At 41.3% G+C, this 15,141-nt stretch overlaps 1 protein-coding gene across 9 annotated transcripts in view; it reads right to left on the bottom strand.

The window, feature by feature from the left end:
* LOC111160175 (OS9, endoplasmic reticulum lectin) overlaps positions 1-14,781 on the bottom strand; it is a 30,825-nt gene extending 16,044 nt beyond the window's left edge. For 6 of the 9 annotated variants that reach the window (XM_022523070.1, XM_022523066.1, XM_022523069.1 and 3 more), the window contains exons 1-5: positions 14,605-14,781; positions 14,012-14,188; positions 13,100-13,163; positions 12,895-12,971; positions 12,612-12,710 (exon numbers count right to left, since the gene is read on the bottom strand). In XM_022523070.1, coding sequence (XP_022378778.1) covers positions 12,612-12,710; positions 12,895-12,971; positions 13,100-13,163; positions 14,012-14,188; positions 14,605-14,766 — 579 coding nt within the window. In that variant the 5' untranslated portion in view covers positions 14,767-14,781. The remainder of the gene's footprint in view (positions 1-12,611; positions 12,711-12,894; positions 12,972-13,099; positions 13,164-14,011; positions 14,189-14,604) is intronic. The other 3 variants (XM_022523073.1, XM_022523072.1, XM_022523071.1) reach the window with 3 other exon arrangements.
* Between the last annotated feature and the right edge of the window lie 360 nt (positions 14,782-15,141).

A 15,141-nucleotide genomic window follows, 5' to 3' on the forward strand; every position in this document is an offset into this window, starting at 1 on the left:
GATCATGATCCCAGGGTCCTGGGATTGAGCCCCGGGTCCAGCTCCAGGCCCTGCAGAGAGTTTGCTTGAGGACTCTCTCTCTCTCCCTCTTCCTCTGCCCCTCCCACTTCTTGCACATTTTTCCTCTCTCTCAAATAAATAAATAAATCTTTAAAAAAAAATAAAAAGAACAAGGGAGTGATGGGCAAAATGGGTGAAGGGAGCTAAAAGGTACAAATGTCTAATTATAAAATAAATAAGTCACAGGGATGTACAGCATGTGATTATATTTAATGATACCATATTACATATTTGGAAGTTGCCAAGAGAGTAGATCCTACAAGTTCTCATCACAAGAAAAAAAAATTGTACCTGTATGGTTGACAGATGTTAACTAGACTTATTGTGGTGATCATTTTGCAATACATAAAATACTGAAATAGTATATCATATACCTGAAACTAATATAATGTTATATGTCAGTTATACCTCAATAAAAAACAAAAAGAAAAAAAAACAAGAAACAAAGAGGGAGGGAGGGAGGAAGGAAGGAGGAAGGGAAGAAGAGGAAGCTATTTATGTATGTATTTGGAAAGAGCTCAAAGATAAATGTTTGTATGAACATTGAAAAAAATCTCTGAGTCAGGGCACCTGGCTGGCTTAGTAGAGCATGTGACTCCCCATCATGGGGTCATGAATTTGAGCCCCACATGGGGGTAGTTTATTTACAAATAAAATCTCTGAGGAGCACCTGGGTGGCTCAGTTGGTTGAGTGCCCAAACTCATCCAGAAAAAGACAATTATCATTATGATCTCACTCATATGTAGAATTTAAAACAGAGGATCAAAAATAAATAAATAAATAAACAAAACAGAGGATCATAGGGGAAGAGAGGGAAAAACAAAACAAGATGAAATCAGAGAGGGAGACAAACCATGAGACTCTTGATCATAGGAAACAAACTGAGGGTTGCTGGAGGGGAGGAGGATGGGGGGATGTGGTAACTGGGTGATGGACATTAAGGAAGGCACATGATGCAATGAGCACTGGGTATTATATAAGACTGATAAATCACTGACTTCTACCTCTGAAACTAGTAATACATTATATGTTAATTAATTGAATTCAAATTTAAAAATACTGAAAAGAAAAAGAATTTTTTAAGTGTGGAAAAAAATTCAAGAAGCTTGGAAAAGAAACAAATAAACATAAGGAAGAAGGAAAGAAATAATAAAGATAAAATAATGATGTTAATGAAATAGTAAACAAAGTCAAAACGCAGCTCTTGGACTAATAGACAAATCTCTAGCAAGATAGATCAACAAAAAGAGAAAAGGCAAAGTCAATATTAGGAATTAAAAAGGGGACAGATCTATAAAAAGTGATTATTAAAAATAAAACATTATAATTTTATGCTAATACATTTGAAAATTTAGATAATTAAATAATGTCCTATGGAACTGTAACTTGTTAATGCTTCGTGCATTAATATGAAAAATTCTTATCATTTAATAAATTAAATCAGTAGTAAAAACCATCCCCACAATACACAATATACAGTATTGTGGTATACTGGGACGAGGTGGTTTTAGAGAGTTCTCCCAAACTTTTAAAGAACAGATTAATTAAAAAAAAAAAAAAAAAGAATGATTAATTCCTATCTCAGCAGACTGTTCCAGAGAACAAGGAAAGAGAGAAGCTTTTCAAGACATTTATGAAGCTAATATAACTTGATACAAAGACAAGACTAAAACAATACAAGAAAATTGTAGACCAATTCACTTATGAAAACAGCTATAAAAATCAATTAAAATATTAGGAAACTGAATATATCAAGGTATTAAGAATATTTCGAGGGGCACCTGACTGGCTCAGTTGGTAGAACATGGGATTCTTGATCTCAGGGTTGTCGTTGGAATCCCATGTTGGGTGTAGAGATTACTTAAAAATAAAATCTTAAAAAAATACTTTATGACCATGAATTATTAAATCTTTTTAAAAATTTTTAATTTTTTTATTATTTTTTATTTTTTTAAAGATTTTTATTTATTTATTTGACAGACAGAGATCACAAGTAGGCAGAGAGACAGACAGAGAGAGAGGAGGAAGCAGGCTCCCTGCTGAGCAGAGAGCCCGATGCGGGGCTCGATCCCAGGACCCTGGGACCATGACCTGAGCCGAAGGCAGAGGCTTTAACCCACTGAGCCACCCAGGCACCCCATGACCATGAATTATTCCATAAATCTAAGGGTAAAAAAAAAAATCTTAGAAAATGAATTAGCTGAATTCACCATATTAAAAAATAAAGATGAAAAACCATATAGCCATCTTGATACAGAAAAAAACGTATTAAAATTCCACACCTACCCATGATGAAAATATTTCCCAAACTAGGAATAAAATGGATCTTTATTCACCTGATAAAGGTTGTCTACAAAAAGCCTATAGGAAAACATCATTTTAATAGTGTAACTTCAGGAATACTCCCTTTAAAGTCAGAACAAGCCAAGGATGCCCACCATAGCCACTTCTATTGTACTGCAGGTATAAGAAAAATAAAATATATAAGGATTAGAAAGGAAGAAACCAAAGTCTTGCTATTTGCAGATGACATAATTATTCACAGAGAAAATCCATGAGAACCTGCAAACTATTAGGAATGAGAGTTCAGTAAAGCTGTGAACATAAGATCAATATATAAAATTAATAATGTGACCATACCCCAGCAACACTCAATCAGAAAATGTATTTTTAAAAGATGCCATTTACAGGGCACCTGGGTGACCCAGTCAGCTGAGCATCTGACTCTTGATTTCAGCTCAGTTCATGATCTCAGGGTCCTGGGATTCAGCCCTACATCAGGTTCAATGCTCAATGAGAGGTCTGCTGGAGATTCTCTCTCTCTCTCTCTCTCTCTCACTGTCCCCCCTCAAATGGATAAATCCTATCCATTTAATAAATAAAAAATAAATAAAAATAAATAAAAAAATAAAAGATGCCATTTACAATAGCATCAAAAACTATAAGTTACCTGTATGCTTGAAACATTTGTCTACACACAAGACACAAATAAAAGCTATAAGATATCTAGAACTAATCTCACATGAGATATACAAAAGCTTTCATAGAGAAAATTAAAGTCTTACTAAAGTACAAGGCAATAAGTAAATAGAAGTATACATTATATTCATGGTGAATGAACAGTCAATATCATAAAATACCAATTCTCTCCAAATTAATATAAAATTCAATGTAATTCCAATTAAAATCCCCAAGCGTTTTTTTCACAGAACTTGTCCAATAATCTCAGTTTTGAAATCTGAAGGAAAAAAATGCCCATTATCAGATATCAAGACTTACTAAAAAGCTATAGTCCTTAAAACAATGTGGTATTGGTATAAGAATAGACAGACTATTGAAACAAAGGAGAAGCCAAGGAAATGCATATACACATATATGGCAACCTGATAAATGCCTGATGTGGCACTACAAAGTATGGGCTACTCAATAAATGATGCTGGGGGGGGGGGAGTCAGTTATCCAGATGAAAAATAGGTATATTTAGGTTCCAAGCTGACATGATACATTAAATTAAATTAATTTATTGAATTAAAGTCCAACATATGAGAAGAAAACTTCTATAATTTGAAAAATATAAACAGGACCTTTCCTATTAACAAAAGATATAAAATATACAAACTTTAAAGAAAAAGATTGATATTTTTAATCATATTGGAATTTTTAAAATTTTAAATTAAAAGTACATTGGCAATACTATGAACAAAAGAAAAAGACAAGCTGAGATAGAGAGAATGTAGATGACCAAGGAAGTAAATCTGGAATATATAAAGAATGCCTTCCTAGGGGCGCCTGGGTGGCTCAGTGGGTTAAGCCGCTGCCTTCGGCTCGGGTCATGATCTCAGGGTCCTGGGATCGAGTCCCGCGTCGGGCTCTCTGCTCAGCAGGGAGCCTGCTTCCCTCTCTCTCTCTCTCTCTCTCTGCCTGCCTCTCCATCTACTTGTGATCTCTCTCTGTCAAATAAATAAATAAAATCTTTAAAAAAAAAAGAATGCCTTCCTAACTCATTCTATGAGGCTAACACTACCCTGATACCAAACCCAGACAAAGATATCACAAGAAAACTATAGACCAAGATCCCTTGTAAATACAAATGCAAAATTTCTCAACAAAATACTAGCAAACCAAATTAAGTAGCATATTGAAAGCATCATGCATCATGATTTATGTGGGTTTTATTCCAGGGATGCAAAGATGGCTCAATATACAAAAATCAACCTGCATACTGCAATACCTCACACATCAAGAGAATGAAGAAAAAAGCCTTATGATCATCTCAACTGGTGTGAACAAAGCATTTGACAAAAGCCAACACACTTTCCTGATAAAATCACTTCATAAACTAGGAATAGAAGAGAATATCCTCAACATGATAAAGGCCGCAAAAGAAAACCCATAGCTAACATCATAATCAATGGTGAAAGACCAAAAGCTGTTCCACTAACAACAGGAACAAGATAAGGATGCTCATGTTATGCCACTTCTATTTTACATAGTACTGGAAGTTCTAACCAGAGCAATTAGGCAAGAAAAAGAAATAAAGGGCATTGGGCGCCTGGGTGGCTCAGTGGGTTGAGCCTCTGACTTCAGCTCAGGTCATGATCTCAGGGTCCTGAGATCGAGGCCCGCATCGGGCTCTCTGCTTGGCGAGGAGCCTGCTTCCCCTCTCTATCTCTGTCTGCCTACTTGTGACCTCTCTCTCTGTCAAATAAATAAATGAAATCTTCAAAAAAAAAAAAAGGGCATTCAAATTGGAAAGAATGAAGTAAAATAAAATTGTCTCTACTCATAACAATATGATATTACACATAGAAAATCCAAAAGAACATACACACAAAAAAACTGTTACAGCTAATAAATGAATTCAGCAAAGTTGCAGGATATAAAATCAACCTGCAAATATTAGTTGTATTTCTGTATATTTGTAATAAACAAGCTAAAAGGGAAATTTTTAAAAAAATTTCACTTAAAATAGCATCAAAAAACAAACTACTTAGGATAAATTTATCCGGGGCGCCTGGGTGGCTCAGTGGGTTGAGCCGCTGCCTTCAGCTCAGGTCATGATCTCATGGTCCTGGGATCGAGCCCCGCATCGGGCTCTCTGCTCGGCAAGGAGCCTGCTTCCTCCTCTCTCTCTGCCTGCCTCTCTGCCTGCTTGTGATCTCTGTTTGTCAAATAAATAAATTAAAAAAAAAAAAAAGGATAAATTTATCCAAGGAGGTGAAAGACTTGCATATGGAAAATTACAAAATATTACAGAAAGAAATTATAGAAGACACAAATAAATGGAAAGACATCCTATGTTCATGGATTAGAAAATTTAAGATGGCAGTACTATACAAAGCAATCTACATATTCGATGTAATCCTATCAAAATCCCAATGGCCTTTTTTATAGAGAAAAACTCATTTTAAATTCATATAGAATCTCAAGGGATCTCATACACAGAACAATCTCAAAAAAAGAACAAAGTTGGAAGACTCAACACTTCCTAATTTCAAAACTTACTGCAAGGCCACAGCAATCAAAACAGTCTGTTATTGTCATTGGGATAGACAAACAGACCAATGGAGTAGAATAGAGCTCAGAAATAAACCCTAACATACTTGCTCATTTGATTTTCAACAAGGGTACTAAGATCATTCAAAGGGACAAGGATAGATTTAACAAATGGTACTAGAAAAACTGGATATTTACATGCAAGTGAATGAAGTTGGATCCTCATCTTACTTTGTATACAAAAATCAACTCAAGGGATTTTTCCTGGCTCAGTTGGTTAAGCATCTGCCTTTGGCTCAGCTCATGATCTCGGGGTCCTGCAATTGAGCCCTGCATGCGGCTCCCTGCTCAAAGGGCAGCCTGCTTCTCCTTCTCCCTCTGTCCCTCCCCACCCCCCACTTGTGCATTCTCTCTCTCTCTAATAAATTTAAAAAAAAATTTAAAAATCAACTCAACCATGACCTTGGAATAGGTAATGATTTCTTAAATATGAGGCCAAAAGCACAGGCAATAAAAGAAAAAAATAGGCAAATCAGACCTCATCAGAACAGAAAACTGTTATGCATGAAAAAATACTATTAACAGAGTGAAAAAGCAGGGGGTGCCTGGTTGGCTCAGTTGGTAGAGCATGTGACTCTTGATCTCAGGGTCATGAGTTCAAGCCCCACATCAGCATGGAGCCTATTAAAAAAAGAGAGAGAGTAAAAAAGAAACCCACAGAATGGGAAAAAAATACTTGCAAATCATGTATCTGACAAATGATTACTATCCAGACTATATAAAGAACGCCCCACAACTCAACAATAAAAAAAAAAAAAAACAGCTCAATTAAAAACTGGGAAAGGATTTAAATGGACATTTCTCCAAAGAAGATAATCAAATGGCCAATAAATACATAGAAAGATGCTTAACGTCATTTGTCATTAAGAAAATGAGAATCAAAACCACAATGAGATACCACTTCATACCCACTAGGATGGTTATTACAAAACACAGTAATAATAAATATCAGAGAGGGTGTTGAAAAACTGGGAGTTTTTGTGCATTGTTAGTGGGAATGTATAGTGCAGCTGCTGTGGAAAACAATTTGGCAATTCCTTAAAAGGCTACACAAAGAATTACCATGAGGTATATTTCTGTCCTAGGTATATACCCAAAAAGAATTTCGAGCAGGGACTCAAAACACATGCTTATACACCAATGTTCATTGCAACATTATTCACAATAGCCAAAAGGTGGAAGCATCAAAATATCCACCCATCGATAGATGAACAGATAGGCTAAATACCATATACACATACAATGGAATATTACCAAATGTTCCACAAAAGGAATATGCTATAAAAAGAAATAAGATTCTGATACATACCACAACATGGATGAACTTTATGATCATTGAAAACATTATGCTAAGTGAAATAAGCCAGACACACACAAAAGGGCTAATATTGTGTGATTCTACTTATATGAGGTACCCAGAACAAGCAAATTCATAGAGACAGAAAGCAGAACAGAGAGTGGGGGAGGGGGAGAAATGCAGAATTATTTCTTCATGGGTATAGAGTTTGGGATGATGAAAAAGTTCTGTAAATAGTGGTAATAGGTATACAACATTGTTAATGCAGTTAATGCCACTGAATTGTACACGTAAAAATTGTTAAAATGGTAACTTGCATATCCATTTTGCCATAACCTAAAAAAATAATAAAAATAAATGAATACCTACACATTAAAAAGACAATGAAAAAATGGGCAATGCACCAAACTCACCAATAAAATATGCATTCCTGGTAACTCCGTTATTCTACTTCTAGGTTTTTACCTCGGACAAACTCTTGCACACTCACAATGAGACCTACATTGCAGCACTGTGTGTAAGAGCATTTGAGTTGAAACCCAACCATTCCTTAGTAGAGGGATAGTAAGTAAACAATGAAACACAACACAGCCATCAAAATCATTGAACTAGATCTCCATGTCATGCCACAGAACAGCAAACATTGATTAGTGAAAAAGCAAGTTGATACCACTAAAGTATAATTTTAAAATACAAAACAATATGTATTGTCTATGATATGTATACGACTAATAGAAGTACAAAGCATGCATGGGGATGGTTGTGGTTGTTTCTGGCGAGGAGGGAGGGGAAGGAAATGAAAGGGAGGGCTTTAGCTGTATCATTAGCATTTTGTTCCTTTCTGATGGCAAAATGTTAACATCTGTTTCCCTTGGCAGTGGATCTATGGGTCTCTAGGACATTATTTTCTGTAAGTTTGAAATGTTTCATAATTAGAAATTAGAAAAGGAAAAATCTTAGATCTCTGTGAAATCTTAACATAAGAATTGAGATGGGGATCCAAATTTGTTTAATTCAAGATGGCTAGTCATTCCCAAACTCCACGGGGACAGCACTTTTACCAAACACCATGCACACTGCTCCTACCCAGGAGGCATTGGGAAGACCTAACTTCACAGTGGTTGGCCTGGAGGGGGGAGGTTTACTCGATCATGAAGGCAATGAACTTGGGTGGTCTATCAGGATATAAGAACTAAAAAATGAGAAACAGCCAAACAGGAATGCCCTCAACTGTCTGCCACTAAAGCCTCCAGACTCCCCAACAAATACAGCACCCTTTCATTTCTGTGATGACCCTACATACGCTCAGGGTAACTGCTCCTGTGTTCCCTATCCTGGCCCTGCCCACATTCTCTTCCCCATCTTTCTCCTGTGACTCAGTCTCTCCTTTCTGCCAGATCCACCCAACACAAACAACAAGAACAAAGTACCACTCTCCCCAACCTCATAATCCCTCTAACTAGGGCTCACCTTTCCCCTCCCCTTAACACCCAGACTTCTTCCACATCTTCACCTGAAACTGCTGTAGCAAAGATCACCAATGACCTCTGCTCAGGAGAGACTGGGAGTAGAGGACTTAGAACTTTTCATCTGGTTTCCATGCCAATGGTCTGAATTTTCATTTCCTTGTGCATGCATGCTTTGCTTTTATTAAAATTCCCATGATCACCTACAAGCAGTTTTTAATTCTCTTCCCTGAAGGTTCAGATCCAACTGTTGCCATGGATCAGTCCCTCCTTGGGTTGCATCACTGTATCTCCTTTCTGGCCCCTTCTCGGCAGAGGCCCCCTTCTGCCCATGCTTTCAACAATGGCTTCCTTAACATTCTGTTCCACTTTTCTCACTATTTACTGTTTCTTTGGGAGGATTTTACCCAGACCCTGACTCCAATTATAGCCAATATGTTGATGACTCCCAGCCCCCTGGGTTCAATTTGGATCTGTCTCCTGTGATCCAGACCCACAGATACAACAGCCTCCTCAGAAATCTCTTGAGTCTTCAGCCACCAAAATCATCATACTCAACACCAGAATCATCCTTTTCCTTCACCAGACCTATCCTCTTTCTACTATACCTAACTCAGTAACAGGAACCGCCCACCACCTATCCAGTTGCTCAAGCCAGAAACCCACGAATCTTACTCTATTGACTGTCCTCTAAATCTCCCCTGGAGTTCACATTTCTTCATTCCTGGGCCACGTTCTTTTCTCACCTGGATTGCTGCAACCACCTCCTAACTGGCCTCCCAACCATTTGCTATACTCCAGCCAGAGTGAGCTTTCCAAACCAAAATTGGATATGTCATCATTCTGCTTCAAATATTCCCCTGGCTTACCCTTTGGTTCTCAGATTGTCCAAACTCCTCAACATAGCTACAGAAAGTCAGAGCTTTCTGACGTGTAAACTGTCCCCTAATATTTGCTTAGCCTCACCTCCCACACTCCCTGCCTGCAATTCTCTCCAGTCACCGTGAATAGGAATCAATTGCCCCTTGCCTCCAGGCCTTTGGCACCTACCATACCTTCCACCTTCAATGCCCTCTTCCCTCTCCCATTCCTCTAACTGCTAGACTAACTCCTCAGCCTTCAACTCTCAGTTCAAAGGTCACATTCTCCAGAAAGCTTCCCCTTTACCTAGACTTGGCCATTTCCTTTACTGTGTGGCCTTCTATGATATCTACTTCACCAGTCAGTCTTTAACCTGCTTGTTGTGGCTGTTTATCTAATGTCTGTCTCCTGAGAGTAGGACTAGGTCTCTCAGTCACCATTTTATCCCCAGTTTCTATTACAGTGCTGGCACAAGACATCTGTTCAATAGATGAGAGGAAAATGCAGTCTTTGCCCTTGGTTCTTAGCCTACTGAAGCTACAAATAATAATAAAGAAATAGGGGAGCGTGGGTGGCTCATTTAAGCATCTCACTCCTGATCTCAACTCAAGTCTTGATCTCAGGGTTGTGAGTTCAAGCCCCACACTGGGCTCCACGCTGGGAATGGAGCCTACTTAAAAACAATAATATAGGGACACCTGGGTGGCTCAGTTGGTTAAGCAGCTGCCTTCGGCTCAGGTCATGATCCCGGCGTCCTGGGATCGAGTCCCACATCGGGCTCCTTGCTCATCGGGGAGCCTGCTTCTCCCTCTGCCTCTGCCTGCCATTCTGTCTGCCTGTGCTTGCTCTCTCTCCCTCTCTCTCTCTGACAAATAAATAAAATCTTTAAAAAAAATATATAAAGTAAGTGCTATAATAGATTATATAGGTGTGTAAATGCTTGTGGGTTGTATGGTCTGAATGTTTATGTCCCCCTAAATATCTATGCCCAATGAAATGGTATTAGGAAGTGGAACCTTTGGGAAGTGCTTGGGTTATAAGGGTGGAACCTTCACAAATGGGATTAATGCTCTTATAAAAGAGCTCCCTAGCCCCTTTCACCATGTGAGAATAAACAAGTCTACAACCTGAAAGAGGGCCCTCACCCCACCACAGTGGCACACTGATCTCTGACTTCCAGGTTCCAGAACTGTAAGAAAAAAATTTCTGCTGATAAATTACTCAGTCTGTGGTATTTTCTTTTAGCAGCCCAAATAGATTAAGCCATGAATATATGTGGACGTAGATATATGTATATGAAATGCTGACTAGGGGCGTCTGGGTGGCTCAGTCAGTTAAACGTCTGCCTCAGGCTCAGGTCATGATCCCAGAGTCCTGGGATCAAGCCCCGCATCAGGCTCCCAGCTCAGTGGGAGGCCTGCTTCTCCCTCTCCCACTCCTCCTGCTTGTGTTCCCTCTCTAGCTGTCACTCTCTCTATTAAATAAATAAAATCTTTTTTAAAAATGCTGAAGAAACCATCTGGATTAGCCAAGAAAGTTCACATGAGATAAATGACATTTGAACTGCCTTATCACTTGTTCAACAAATAATTTCTGGGCACCTTCTTGGTGCCAGGTACTGTTCCAGACACCAAGGATATAGCAGAAAATAAGACAGACAAAAAATTTAAAAAGGAAAAGTCCCTGCCTTCCTGGAGCTTATTCTAGTCAGGAAGACTGAAAGAGATATTAAACTCAAACAAATAAGATAATTTCAGGAAATGATACATGCTTTCAAGAATATAAAACACTGTAGGTGTTTACCAGCAAGGGGGCAGAAGGATGGGTGTGTTCTGTGTGCCTATTTTAGGGCTCCCTGTGCAGGTGTCAACAGAGATATATAACCTGAATGAGGGGATGGAACCAAGCACCTGCAGATCTGGAGGAAGACAGATTTAGGCAGAGGAAACAACAAGACCCATTGATTCACAGAACAGAAAGAAGGCCAGTGGGGCAGAAGCACAATGAGTATTTATATCTCCAGCCCAGACCTCATTCCTGAACTCCAGAATCACAGAGCCAACTACCAACTGGACATCACCACTGAAGGTTTATATCATTTTGACCTTTATATGTCTAACACCTACCTGCTTTCCCCTCCAAACCCATTCCTTCCCATTTTAGTAAATGACAGTTGCATTGTTCCAGCTGCTCAAGCTAAAAACCCTGGAGTCATACTTGACTCCACCCCATATCTAATCCATCAGCAAATCTTATTGGCTCCACCTTCAAAATATATCCAGAATCTGAGGTCTTCCCACCACCTCCACGGCCACCCCAGTCTTGCTGAAGTATTTGGATGTTAGCCTTTGTGCAAGGTGGAATCACTGAAGGTTTTCCAGGACTGGACAGAGAAGTGACACTTGCCATCGAGGTGTTATGGCAGTCAGCTCACACCAGTTCACAACGGCCAACTGGTAAATGTTCAGGAATGTTGCAAGATGGTTGACATCAGAGTGACAGCAAGAATTTGGCCATGGTAGGAATACTTATACCACAGATATTGGCAAACGTGACAAATCAAGGCTCCCCACTCCGCACCCCCAACTCTATCCTGGTGATCAGAGTCTTCAACAACTACCAGAACACAACTGCATGTGAAAATCTGTTTTACAGAAAGATAATTCATGTGTGGTCAGGTGTGTAATTCTGTTCTCAGTAGGTGGTTATGTTTGTGAATACACATTAGAAGCACCTGAAGAACCTTTCCCACCATACATCCACCTGCTTGCCTGAATTCAATTCAGGACCACAAGATCAGGAACACCTGTTAAGAGGCTGCTGGCAGTGAAGCAGGTGAGAGATGAAGGCGCCAAGCATAGGAAAGGAGAAAGTGGTCAGAGAAATCTAAACAGAGAATGAACAGGCTTTGTCATTTATTCTGAGAAAACTAGATTCCTTTCCTTCACACTGCTCCTCAGTTTGTAGTTACAGACATTTCTGTAACTACATGTCTTAACATGTCTTCCCGTCTAGACTGAGGGCAGGGGCTGCATGTTTGCTGACCACTGTGTGCCCAGAGCAGAGCCCGGTGCCTACATCAGTACCACCTCACTGACAAGTCCTTCCATGAAGAAAGGAAGAGTCAGAAATGACGCTCAGGTGATAAGAGAAGAAACATGGAAAAAACAAACAGGCGTGGCTAGGGGATCCGAGGGAAGGATTTGGGAAGTGTTGACTTTAAGTGCCTCAGACTATCCAGCTACCAGCTGGAAAAGGAGTCTTAAACTTAAGAGTTTTGGGTCTGGAAGAGACCTTCTGGAGTCTAACAAGCAACCCTGCCCTCCTCCCTTAGAATCTATATTGTCAACTTCCCTGTCCTGAGACTCACCCGAACCTCGGCCTCCCGTGGCCTCCCATTGAGGTCACACTTGGATCCATTGCCATAGGTCTGGCTGTGGTAGCGTTTCAGGCGATGCTGCTTGGAGGCCTGGGGAGGACATTAAGAAGGAGGGTGGGGGCAGAAGAAAGACCGCAAAGAGGAAGAATGGCACTTTGTCCTAATGGCCACCAAGCCCCAAGCAACATGTCAGCTAATTCCGCCCCTCCCCTTTTGATCAGGGCTTAGTCTACAGCCAGGACCTCATTGTCTCCCAATCCCAGACCCCTGCCACCTTGGCTGTCTCATCATCCCAGTCGAAGGCCGATTGGTAGTAGCCGAGATAGAGGACTTCACCTTTGATCTCTGAATCTACAAGAGAAATCAGTGAAGCACCATTACTCCCTTCTAAGAGGACCAAGAGGGAAGGGGACTGGGAGGGCAGGTCACCTTCCATGACGTGGTGCTGAGGGCTTAGGGAAAATGTAGGCATGAGTCACCTTCCATGTGGTACTGCTGGATGTGGCGTCCATAACAGAATTCATACGTCCACCAGTCCTTGGTCTGACAATAAAAAATGAACAATCAAGGGGATAGAGTGCAGATGTCTCTGCTTGGAACCTGAATCTCTCCTGGCTCCAAGACACATAACCTCTCAACCACTTCTCCTCCTGCCTACTTCCACACTCCACTCTCCAGATTCTCAGAGAGGAGCAAGGGCTGCTTTCCTTCTATGACTGGAGAAATACCTCTAGGGTATGTTTTACACCTGTGGTCTTTACACTCCTCCCTTTCCAAAGATTTTTTTAAAATCCTCTTTGCCTTCCATAAAGATAAGAAATCTTGATATCCTTGAAGCACTCAGACCAGGAAAATACAGAATATTCAAATACTAACTGAACTTCTACAACATTCCTTGTGCTGTTCTAGCCACTGCGGATACAGCCGTGAACAAGATAAATTCTCTGACCTCATGGACTCACATCACAGAGCAAAATTAAATAAACTGATGATTCAGTTGGTAAGATGATTTCAGATCATGAAAAATGCTATGATGAAAATAAAATAGGATACTGGGCAGAGAGTGACAAGGGCAGGGGATGACTTTACCAGGAAGGCAACTCTAGGACAGTGTCCTTCCTATCCACACTGACTCTCCTCAGGCACCTCAGTCTTGGCTTAACTATTACTCTACGATCTTCTATCCCAACCCTCCTCTACATTCAGCAAAGTGTCATCAGTGGTTGCAAGATTCTTTGCTTCTTTCCTGTCTGTACAATATGTCTGCTCCCCTAATGGCCTTCTTAACTCCCCCGAGGTCCTCTCGATCCCTCTTCATTCATGGGCACTCTGGCTCCCAGATAGCTAGCCGGCTCCCAAGCCCTCATTCCATCCTCCCCAACCCCTTTCACCTTCAGCAGGCAAGGAGCATCTTTCATTGGGCTCAACAACTCAGGGATCCCAGGCCCTCGGTAAGCAGGTGCCTCCTCCTCCCTTTCACGCTGGAAGTGAATAGCTCCAGCTGGCAGGCGACATTCATAGCGCTGTTTGTACTTAGAGGAGACAATCACCACGTCGGAAGCTTGGCTCTGGGAAAGAAGGGAGGATGGGGGGTGGGCAGGGAGGCAAAGAGAGGCTGGGATTAGAGAGAACAACGAGACCCCTCTTCAGATCCTGGGGAAGAGCCCAGTCAAGTCAGAATGAGCCACAAGTCCTCCAGCTGTGTTTGGCGGGTGAGGGGAGAGAGCCCTCCCACTTCTCGCCGGGCGGAGTCTGGGTGCTCCGATCAGGAACTGAAGCTGACAGCGGGAAGCCCCACCCCTCCCAGTCCCTAGCCCCAGGGGAATGGGTCTCAATCAACGAGCCTTAAGAGTCATCGTAAAACTCCTACCTACTCTTCCCGATTCTTCTTAGGCTACCGTTGCAGACTCCACAGCTGCCCTTCTTCCTCCACCTTTTCCCTCTTTCCCTTGCCCCAGACCCTGGCCACTCCACGCCTCCTCACCTGCCCTCCCATGACAGGCAATGGCAGGATCTCGATCCCATAACGCATCTCACTCAGCTCCTCTAGATTCAGGCTGCCGACACTGTCAGTCAGACTTGCGGGTAATAGGAGCCCCAGAAGCAGCAGCCACAACAGACTGGACAGCAGCGTTTCCGCCGCCATCTTTCGTTCACCTTCTTACCCAGAGCAGCTCCTTCCGCCCTAAACCTGGCAGCGGCCTCACCTCGCCCATGAACGCTACAAGGTCTCATTGGCTGGACAGTCTGTCCCTCTCACCTACTCTATTCCCATTTGTAAACGTGGTCACGAAGCCCAGGGGGAGGCGGACCACGATGGCAAGCAAAACCGCTTGCTGCTCGTGATTGGTCAGAGAGGCCAACCAATTATCGACGAGATCAGTCCCCTCCTGTCCTCTCCCTTCGCCAGAGAGGCGCGGGCTAATGCGCTGGCCCTTTGAAGTAATTTTTCTCTCTTCGTCCAAATGTCATGCGCGTCTCTCTCTCTCTCTCTCTCTCTCTCTCTCTCTCTCTCTCTCTC

This window comes from Enhydra lutris, unplaced genomic scaffold, assembly GCF_002288905.1.
Source record: "Enhydra lutris kenyoni isolate GAN:26980312 unplaced genomic scaffold, ASM228890v2 scaffoldscaffold74, whole genome shotgun sequence".
In the NCBI taxonomy this organism is placed as follows: Eukaryota; Metazoa; Chordata; class Mammalia; order Carnivora; family Mustelidae; genus Enhydra; species Enhydra lutris.